The 11415-nt window shown below is 44.7% G+C and overlaps 1 protein-coding gene across 1 annotated transcript in view; it reads left to right on the top strand.

The window, feature by feature from the left end:
- Positions 1-227: 227 nt before the first annotated feature.
- LRFN1 (leucine rich repeat and fibronectin type III domain containing 1) overlaps positions 228-11415 on the top strand; it is a 45885-nt gene continuing 34697 nt past the window's right edge. Inside the window, exon 1 of the mRNA XM_033956568.1 lies at positions 228-1618. Within this exon, the coding sequence (XP_033812459.1) occupies positions 243-1618 (1376 nt within the window). The 5' untranslated portion in view covers positions 228-242. The remainder of the gene's footprint in view (positions 1619-11415) is intronic.

Raw genomic sequence — 11415 nt, 5'->3', positions numbered from 1 at the left:
TGAAAAATTGTATTGAGCACCTCTTGATCCTGAAACATCTGATCTTGGTTGTGTTTATGACCTTTGCTCTCTGTATGCCCGGTAGGGCGGTTTTTTCTGGATTGATGGATGTCCATTTACTCTGTTCTGTTCTGTATGTACTGGTTTGCTCAATAAAGAAATATTATACAAAAAAATATATATATATATTAATGCATTCTTGTATGGTTTTGTCGTTGTAGAACCTGGGACGTGGCCATACCATGGAAAAGCTGGCCTTGTACCTGCTGATGCTTGGCACACTGGTGAAGGCCCAACACTGTCCTGGTCGTTGTATTTGCCAGAACATCTCTCCTACACTAACTATGCTCTGTGCCAAAACAGGACTTCTATTTGTGCCAATGGCAATTGACAGACGGACTGTGGAGCTCCGACTCACAGACAATTTCATCACTGTCATCAGGCGAAAAGACTTTGTCAACATGACCAACCTCGTTCACCTCACATTATCCAGAAACACTATTAGCCAGATCATGCCCCTAGCCTTTGCCGACCTGCGTGCCTTACGTGCCCTGCACATGAACAGCAACCGGTTGGCATCCCTCCGCAATGAGCATTTTAAAGGACTGGCAAATCTTCGACACTTAATATTGAGCAACAACCAAATCGGTTTCATTGAACAGTCTTCCTTTGATGAATTCCTGTCCACCGTGGAGGATCTTGACCTTTCTTACAACAACTTAGAAGGTCTCCCCTGGGAGGCCATTGGACAGATGATCAACCTAAACACTCTCACTTTGGACCACAACCTCATTGACCACATTGCAGAAGGTACCTTTTCTTTGCTCCACAAATTGGTTCGTCTGGACATGACATCCAACCGTCTACACAAACTCCCCCCAGACAATCTTTTTCTAAGGGCTCAAGTGCTGGCAAATGCCCGGGGTTCTCACCCATCCTCATTGGCCATCAGTTTTGGAGGAAACCCTCTGCATTGTAACTGTGAACTCCTCTGGCTTCGGCGCTTGACCCGGGAAGATGATTTGGAGACCTGCGCTTCACCAGAACAGCTTATGGATAAATATTTTTGGTCCATCCAGGAAGAAGAGTTCATTTGTGACCCACCACTGATCACACGGCATTATTCAACTAAACTTTTCATCATGGAGGGTCAAGCAGTAAGTCTTAAGTGTAAAGCTGTGGGAGACCCTGATCCCTCCATCCACTGGATAGCTCCAGATGGGAAACTGATTCATAGCACTACCAGGGCCATTGTTTATGACAATGGCACTTTGGACATTTCGATCACCACACTTAAGGACAACGGGGTCTTCACTTGCATTGCCTCAAATGCAGCAGGAGAAGCCACAGCCCCTGTGGAGGTCAACATTGTTCCTCTCCCGCTTTTGGTGAACAACACAAACCATATGAAGGGGCCAGATCCAGGTTCATCTGATATTACCACCTCTACCAAGTCTGGTTCCAATGACACAAAGAACCATTTGGATAAGAAAATTGTGGCTGCAGACTTGACCAGCACATCTGTCGTTATTCACTGGCCTTCTGAGCGACACATCCCTGGGATTCGAATGTATCAGATACAGTACAACAGCTCTCTGGATGACTCTCTGGTTTACAGGTAAATTTAAGAAGGGAATGTACTTCATTTTCTAACCATTCTTAATAAGTTCCGACAGAATACAAACCATAATCAGTACTGTATTATGACATTGCAAGGACTTCCATAATGCAAAGCCAAAAGAGTGTAGCCATTTTATATGTTCTGTGACACTTACATACATACACACACACCATCTTACATTGTCTATAATGATCATTAATATATTTTTACAGCATTGACTATTGTCTCCCATGAATTATTCTTCTCAATGACAGTCACTGGTATCAGTGGCACAGTCAAGGAAAAGATGATACTGAACCCTATAGTGACCTACAAAAAAAAAATCCAGTGTCTGTCACAGTGGGGATGCAGTCCGCCCTAGGCACCGTCCTCCTCCTCCCCGCCCCTTGCTCTTTCCCAGTCTTCCCCCCCCCCACCCCCACTGTGCGCATGCTTTCACTTCCCCTTCACATACCTTTAGCTCTTCGCTGGTGCGAGCAGCAGCATCAATGTGCTTCTCACGCCAGCGTCGGCTCTCCCTTTGACGTTATTTCCAGGTCTTGTGCCAAGGAAATGACGTCAGAGAGAGAGAGAGCTGACGTGGGCATGGGCAGCAAGCTGGTGATGTTGCTTGTGCCGGGGAAGTTAAAGAGCAGTGGTCTCAAACTCAAACCCTTTGCAGGGCCACATTTTGGATTTGTAGGTACTTGGAGGGCCTCGGAAAAATAGTTAATGTCTTATTAAAGAGTTTGAGACAACTGAGTTAAAAGGAACGGTTAATCTGCTGGCTGGGTTGAGGCCAGAGGGGAGTACAGGACAATCAAGCCATTGTGACATCACTGATGAGGTTGGCTCTTATTGGAATGAGGCATTATGACATCACAATCTCAGCTCTGCTTCCCAAAGACAAACAGGATGTCTTTATAGTTAAGCCAGTGGTCTCAAACTCAAACCCTTTGCAGGGCCACATTTTGGATTTGTAGGTGCTTGGAGGGCCTCGGAAAAAATAGTTAATGTCTTATTGAAGAAATTGAAGGTACCTTTTAGGATAAGGCCCTCCGTTAGTAGTGCAGAGACTTGAGCCAGAGACTGAAGAGATTTAAAAAGGCTTTTATTAAACAAGCATATATGCTGGACTTCTGGGCAGAACTGGCTGCATAAACAGAAGACCCTGAGGATCTCGGACACAAAAGTTATATAGGATCCTAACCAGTTCAAACCAGTCTAACCAGCTCTGACCAAAAGGTAACAGCAGAGAGAAAAACAAAACCATAAATCCATCCTATAATCTATACATCAAGGCTAACTAGCATCTACATCCTGATGCCTCCTTGCCGTGCCAGGCACTAAGACAGATACATAGAACAGGCCTGCATGCATACGTGATTTCTCAGAGCAATAAAATGGAGTCACAAGTTGTTCTTTGTACTAATTATGACCCACTGATCATAGGATGGAATTTCTTCATCTACACCGTGACCCAGCTATGTCAGCTAGCTAGGGATCCTTCATTCCCAACTTTTCTTCTGTAGGCTAGCTGACTAGCTGGGTTATGGGAGGTCAGGGCCATCTGTATCAGAGGTGGGGACTGGGTGATAGGAGGAAAGGGCCAGGACTAGGGCGGTGGTACTTTTATCAATCGTAGTCCTAATAGTATGGTTAAGGGTTTTCAATAAACATGGTAACAGGCAAGGAAGAACACAAAATATGACAGAGAATACCAGGAAAATTATGGTGAGGGCTTTAAAGAGTCCCGGTTTGGAGGCCCAATCAGTCAGTGAGTTGAGTCCAAACATATCAGCAGAAAAACCCTTCCAAGTCTGGACAGGAACGTGAGCTAATCTGGTAATTTTATCTATGACCTCTTCAACCACAAATCCTTCATCATCTAGTTGTAGACAGCAGTTGGAAAGATTGAATTTGCCACATACCCCTCCTTCAGCGGCCAATAGATAGTCTAAGGCCAGTCGGTTCTGATAGATGGCGGTACGCATCATAGTGTTCGCTTTGGCCAGGGCTCCCAGGGCCCTAGCTGTTTCATTGGTGATAACTTCTAAAACCGCCTGCAGTCGTATGAGGCGGTTAAGCATGTAGATTGGGGTCCGGTACCCAAACATACCATCATCAGCCCAAGTAGCAGGACCGTAGACAGCAATGATGCGCTCCGGGGGCCAAGTGTCATCCCATTTACCAATTTCCAAACTTCTTTCAGAACGGGCCCGTTGATCGAATACTGGGACAGCCAGATGTTCTCCTTCGGATAATGGGAGGAGGAAGAAGGCTGGTTTGATAGTGCCCAGAACACAAGTGCCAGTCCAATTTGAGGGTAGAGTGGGGTATGCCGTTTTCCCCACAGATCCAGTAGTATCCTTCTGGTGCAGCCCAAGGGGCAGAAGCAGGCAGGTTGAGGTAGACATTTAATGTGGTAGCATTGCCAGTAGTATTCCATCGTCTGGGTATTTTTAACTTAGGATCTCCGGTCCAATAAGTCCAACCGGGCTGAGAGGTGCTGTTTTTAGTCCATAAGGATTGGCACTGCAGGTGTCCAACACGAGTGGTAAAGGATGGTCCGAGACGCTGTATGCAGTGTTTTGCCAGAATGGAGTTTTTCAGAGGCCAGCTGGGTGCCCCCGCAGACATAACAGTTTGTCAGATTTAAGGTGGCTCCTATGGCTTCAGCGAACTGTATGAAAAGGTTGCAGGTGGTGACAGAGGGCACAAAGTCTTGTTGGTCAAGTTTCATATGTTCATAAAAGTCAGGAAACACAATGCTGTGTTGTTCAGGGATCCGGTGTCTCTCAACGAGTTTGATGTGTAAGACAGTACCAGGGTCCGTGCCTTTACCATATATCTGTAGGCCCACAAGATAGCGAGCTTTCCGGAGGCTATCATCGAGGTTCCATTTAAACGGCTGTAGGATAGTGAAGTTAAGTGGATTACAGTTCTGGAGGCCACAGTCAGAGGTAGTCACCACTTTGGATAATATGGCTCGGGTGGTGGGCAGTCGGGTCATACCCCAAGTAGCCCAGGATACACATTTCCAGTAGTTACAGTAGTAGTGTTCGGAAGACCCTTCACAGTGGGACGGCATCTGTCCCGCCAGGCACATGTATTTATCGTTGTGCATATATTCCCTCCTCCATGCTAGGGCACCACAACGTCCAAGGAAGGTGGGGTTTTGGTCCATGGCATGGCAAGCATCAAAGAGGACTGAGGCTGGGACATAGGGATTAGTGTGACCTCTATCCAAGTATCCCTATTAGTTGCTTTGGGGTCGAAACAGATCTGTGAATCTCCATTATTACATATAGAATATTCAACCTTGTTTTATATACATACAGGGGTCACTAGTTGACCCTTACACTCATAATTAGTTTGAAATCTAATAACATTTTCCGTTTTGCCCCCATTGTCCACTAGTGCCACACAAGGGGCACACCCAGGCGTGGGAGGGGTAGGGGACATGGACAATGTTGGCAAGACGTAAATCACAAGCAGTAAATATACAAGAGTTCATATTAAATATCTTGTCAGATCTCCGGATCAGACATGCGTGATTACTCTTCCAGAGTGTGGGGCAGCCGCGTGATTTTCAGTTGAAGGTCAGTAGGCCCTTTTTCACAAATATACTCAGCAGCGGGCTTCACACGGCTGTAGTGAATCCAAGACTCGTGGCGGGACAATTTGACAGCTGTGGGAGAAGCAAGTAAGACAGTGAAAGGCCCTGTCCAAAGGGGTTTCAGCGGTTCTTTCTTCCATACTTTTAGCCACACTTGATCCCCAGGTTTGTAGAGGTGAACAGGGGTTGTAATTGGTAGCGGGGCTCTAGAAATGACCCAGTTCTGCAATTTCATAATGGTCTTTCCTAGCTGCTTTATCTCTGCGTCTGTGATAGCGTTCCCTATCTGTTCAAGAGACTCGGGGTCTAGACTGACTATCGGCGGGGGTCGGCCATACATGAGCTCAAATGGGGACAACCGATTGCGTTTACCTGGGGTACAGCGGATGCAAAATAGAACAGAAGGGATCAGTTTGGGCCATGGCAGGCGGCTTTCCTCTGCCGCTTTTCCGAGGAGGGTTTTAATAGTTCTGTTGATGCGTTCAACTTGGCCAGAGCTCTGGGGGTGATAGGCCGCATGTAATTTCCAGGTGATTTGCAGAGCCCGAGAGACAGCTTGTGTGACTTGTGATATGTAGGCGGGGCCATTATCGCTGCCAATCACTAGGGGCAGGCCATAGCGAGGGATGATGTCACGGAGTAAAGCCTTTACTATTTCCCTACTTTTCTCTGTGCGCACTGGGTAGGCCTCTGGCCACCCAGTGTGGGAATCAATGAAAACCAGGAGGTAACGGAACCCATGGGAGGGGGGCAAGTGGGTAAAATCAGTAGAGAGGACTTGCATGGGATGTGAACCGATAGGCTGGTGACCAGGAACGGGGGATCTGACAGAAGAGGGGTGTGTCGGAGGCAAATGACACAGCGGAGCAGAACATGGGAGATGAGTTGAGAGAGATTCGGGATATAGAAATTCTGTCGGAGAAGAGTGCGGAGAGCTGGGTTACCGGCATGAGAAAAATCGTGTGCACGTTGGACAACAGTGAGGGCCAGGAGTTGAGGGACGTACAGGAGGGGGGTGGATGTGTGGGAGGAGGGTATAGTAATCCATCCAGATGGGAGGGTGCAATGGCCAGATTGCTGCGTGGCCCACTTGCGCTCGGGGTCAGTGTACTGGGGAAAGGGAATGAAGGAAAGGTTGAGGGGAGGAAAGGGATAACAGAAGAGGGGGTGTGGGCGGACCTTGGAGGGCCGCCTGGCGAGCCGAGCGGTCAGCCAAGGCATTACCGCGGCTGATGAAATCACAGAGGCGACGGTGGGCCCGGCAGTGCATGATAGAAACTTTGGAGGGTAACAAGATAGCATCCAAAAGGTCCAGGATGAGTTGGTGGTGTTGGATAGGGGATCCAGAGGAGGTGAGGAAGGAGCGCTGGCGCCAGAGGGCAGCGTGGGCGTGAACAGCTAGAAAGGCAATATAGATAGGAAAAAAACAAAAATGCAAAAAGGGAGAGAAAAATCTCCAAAAATGGCCAATGGTATGGTTGGTTTCCCTGGGGCACCCTACAAACCAAACAGATAGACAACACAAAGATTACAGGGCATAAACAAACATAGAAAACAGAAAAGGCGTGGAACTTTTCTTCCAGCTGGCAAGGATTCAGAGCTGAACTTAGATCTGCAGAGAAATGCACAGTGATACAAAAACAAACATCCATCATAGCACGAATCATAATTGGGTGCACACAGTGACAAAGTAAAGTGTGATATAGCACATGGCATAATAATCACATAATCATAAAAGGCATCTAAATGGTTACTGGAACGTCCGAAAGAGAAAACGTAAGAATGTTATCACTCTGGCTTGGTGCCCTGCCAATTACATTCATAAGGCAGACAGGGACGCAACTGCTAGGGTGTGCTTCAATCTTGAAAATTAAGCAAAACTTACTAGGTAAAGTAAGATACAGTGTACAATGTTAAATATAGAGGTATTCTGAAGTATGGCAATGTCAATTCAAAGGAAAAAAAAAAAAAAAGAAACATGTTAAATGTTAAGTGCAAGGTCATTTCAAGGTTACTGAAAGCAGAACATTGTCCTCCTTCTCTGGGTAGAAAAAGGCTCATTGTAACAGGTCCAGAACAGCTCTGTATGTATGACTGCGAAGGAAAAGAAGAGACATTTTAACGTGACACCACCCCTGAGGTCACTTAGCCATGTTCCCTGCAGGCAGACCTGGAACCCTTGTCTGCCACCTGGGTCCCGCTACACTCTGAGGAGTGGGCACTGCTGCAGACTAGATGTAGCTACTTTACTCTGCACTGTCCTTACATAATAACTACCCCCTTCCTCTGGAGTTTGAGCTACCAAGTTTATTTGAAAGGTATTTCTGTTTCCAATTGTATTTAAAATCAGATTGATAATAACACTTTATACAAACATGCATGGGAAGAAAGAATTCATAAAGAACACCAGGATAAAGACACAATACGGGAAAGCAAGGGAGACTGTTAGCACAAAAGAAGTAATCTCAATCCATCCGTTATCAATAAAACTCATTCATAAAGGAAAAAAAAAAAAGTTGACCACATTACACCGCAATTCATGTCTAGAATGATCATTCCTTATTATGCCCCTCGTTCTCTACGATCATCATCACAAGACTTATTAACTGTCCCTTCCTTAAAAATTGTGGGTACAAGAAGAAATGACATGTTTTCTGTTACAGCGCCACAAACGTGGAATGCACTGCTACTGTACATCAGAAAAGAAAAAGATCTTATCTCTTTTATAAAACTCTGAAAAACTTTGTTATTTAACTTTGTACTTGTCTTAAAATTGTTTGTCCTCTAAAATGTGTTTTGTTTTTTTTTAATTGTTCAGCGCTTAGAATGTTTGTATAGGCGATTCATCAAATAATAATAAAACTTGAAACTTGAACTTGAATTATCAAGCCTATGTTTAGCAAATATTTCAATTTTCAGAAAAATATGGATACTTAACCTCTATCATTGTTAGTCTTGTACTTTAAATCCCCCAACGCTGGGATACAAAGGCAGGGATGTGCCCAACACAAACCCCACATGTCTGACAAACGGTTGCTTTTTTTTTTTTCTTTTTTTATTACCAGCAGACACACTTTGACAACTGCGAGAACACGTAAACTATCTGGCTCAACTTTCTTTAAATTACTCACTGTCTGTAACAAATCCACTGCACGCAACATATATCTAAAATCACAGTCCTTATTCTCGTTCATCAGTGCGAACTCACATTCTTAATTCTGTCTTGATCCACATGCATTTTACCCTGTTAAGCAACTTACACTATCCTGTCTGCAACTTTCAGCAAAACAATCATGCTGGCTTGCTTTACCAACTTTTCCCAGGTTTCCAACCTAAATGCTATTTCCATCTCCCCGGGTAATTTCTCAACATCACCAATTTCTCGTTCTCTGTGTCTTGTCAGGTGTCCCCAGAGCTTTTGTTTTTTTAATTTGACAAGTATGACAAAAAGTTGATTATATTCCAAATACTAAGCCTTTGACAACAATAAAAATAAGGATGAAGAAAACAATAAAAAATCTTAGGGTCGCCATAATCGCCAGAAAAGGCAGTTGTAAAATATTTAAGCATGATCTGAAGGGGGTCGGTGGTGATCTGACCCATATTATACAATCTATATATGCACCCAACAAAAGTTCCAATTTCCAGAAACCAGAATCCTATATACCTCTCTGTGCTTCACAACGGATTAAGAAGTTACTAGACAGAAGAGGTAGAGACAGGATAGAGAAGGAATCAACTTCTCACTTACCAAGACAGGTCCGGTACCGGCACAACAAAACCAGGAGCCAGAAATCTCCACCGATTCGTTCCTTCTCGAGGTGCAATCCGTTGTCTTCGACGAGAAACCGTTCCTGGTCAACCACCAGGTTAATGCCGGCTATTACGGGTCTCGTAGGAGGCAAGGTTTGAAATCCTCCGAGGGAGACGATCGTGCCAAACAGGCTCAAGTCTGTAGATCAAGTCCCTGTTCGGCTGCGCCAAATGAAGGTACCTTTTAGGATAAGGCCCTCCGTTAGTAGTGCAGAGACTTGAGCCAGAGACTGAAGAGATTTAAAAAGGCTTTTATTAAACAAGCATATATGCTGGACTTCTGGGCAGAACTGGCTGCATAAACAGAAGACCCTGAGGATCTCGGACACAAAAGTTATATAGGATCCTAACCAGTTCAAACCAGTCTAACCAGCTCTGACCAAAAGGTAACAGCAGAGAGAAAAACAAAACCATAAATCCATCCTATAATCTATACATCAAGGCTAACTAGCATCTACATCCTGATGCCTCCTTGCCGTGCCAGGCACTAAGACAGATACATAGAACAGGCCTGCATGCATACGTGATTTCTCAGAGCAATAAAATGGAGTCACAAGTTGTTCTTTGTACTAATTATGACCCACTGATCATAGGATGGAATTTCTTCATCTACACCGTGACCCAGCTATGTCAGCTAGCTAGGGATCCTTCAGAAATGACAATTTTGCATGAGGTAAAACTCTTTATAGTTTATAAATCTTTCCTTTTGGCTCAGTCTTAATAACAATGTTGTCATTTATAACTAAAGAGACATATGATCAATAAACTGTTTTATTTGACTTTTCTGATTATGATAAACATACCGAGGGCCTCAAAATAGTGCCCGGCAGGCCGCAAGTTTGAGACCACTGTTAAAGAGGGGAAGGGGGCGTGCATGCTACAGGGAGCGGGGAAGGAGGGGGCTTAGACGAGGACGGGAAAGGGGCGCCATCGCCCCCGGCGCCTCTCACCCTCGGCATGCCACTGATCTGTTATTATTCCAGGTCTAGCAATGACAACTACCATTAGGGCTCGACAACGAAGCCAAGCACTGGAAGGAGCCTAGGCTTCTAGACCAGTGCTTCTCAACCCTCTCCCGAAGGTACACCTAGCCAGTTGGGTTTTCAAGATTAGCATAATGAATATACATGAGAGAGATGTGCATGCAGTGGGTCTCCAATAAATGGCAAGGTATGCAATATCCCCTTCATTCTATGTAAAGTACCAGATGTTAGGCACCAATTCGATGCCTGACTTTGATACTAGAATGGCACCAAAACAGAAGGTGAAATATCAGGTTTACGTGCACTAAAGTGCTATTCTGTAACATGGTGACTAAGTATTCTAGCATGTAACTGTAGGGAGGATGGTCGCATGGGAGAGACATAGGTGGGCCTTGGGCTTGTTGTCAAGCGACATGCATAACATAAAGAATACTGTCAGTGGCTGGCTACTAAAATGGTACGTGGTCTTCATCATAAGGCTTATGGGGACAGACTTAACGATCTCAATCTGTATACTTTGGAGGAAAGGCTGGAGAGGGGAGATATGATAGAGACGTTTCAATACCTACATGGCATAAATGCGCCTGAGTCGAGTCTCTTTCATTTGAAAGGAAACTGCAATGAGAGGGCATAGGATGAAGTTAAGAGGCAATAGGCTCTGGAGTAATCTAAGAAAATAGTTTTTTACAGAAAGGGTGGCAAATGCGTGGAAGAGGTGGTGGAGACAAAGACTGTGTCTGAATTCAAGAAAGCGTGGGATAGGCACGTGGTATCTCTTAGAGAGAGGAAGAGATAATGGTTACTGGGGATGGGCAGCTCTATGACCTCACAATGCAGGTGTAAAGAGCCTTAGCCTATAGGAAGAGGAGATGCAAATGTTAAGAGCCTTAGCCAATAGGGAGAGAAGGAGATAGTGGATGCTGTGGATGAGAAACTGGATGGGCCATTTGGCCTTTATCTGCCATCGTGTTTCTCTGTTTCTATTTATGCTTGCTATACATTTATGTTTATTAAAATTTGGTATCCTGCAATTTACAACAGATCAATGTCAATACAGCCAGAAAAGAACACCATTATCAATAGGAAAAACCTAATCTAAATACTGGAGAGCGAGAAAGAAAAAAAACCCACCCCTCTTTTAGTTGTGGTCTCGTGAATGCAGTCTCCTCATGTCCACTGACAGTCTAAAAATGACCTCAAAATTACATACCAAATTTTAAAAAAAATGAGTTTTCAACCTAGACTGTTCACTTCGAATATCTTGTGGAAGGTCGTTCCATAAGGATGGAGATAATAAGGGAAAAAAAGCAGAATTACGAGTCGATTCATCATGAGCCATTTTTGGCGAAGGAAGTACCAGTCTCTGAGAGTTAACTGACCGTGATGTACATGTTAGTGTA

The sequence above is a fragment of the Geotrypetes seraphini genome, chromosome 8 (assembly GCF_902459505.1).
Source record: "Geotrypetes seraphini chromosome 8, aGeoSer1.1, whole genome shotgun sequence".
NCBI lineage: Eukaryota > Metazoa > Chordata > Amphibia > Gymnophiona > Dermophiidae > Geotrypetes > Geotrypetes seraphini.
Note: the sequence above shows the minus strand (reverse complement) of the source record. Positions and strands in the feature narration are given on the sequence as shown.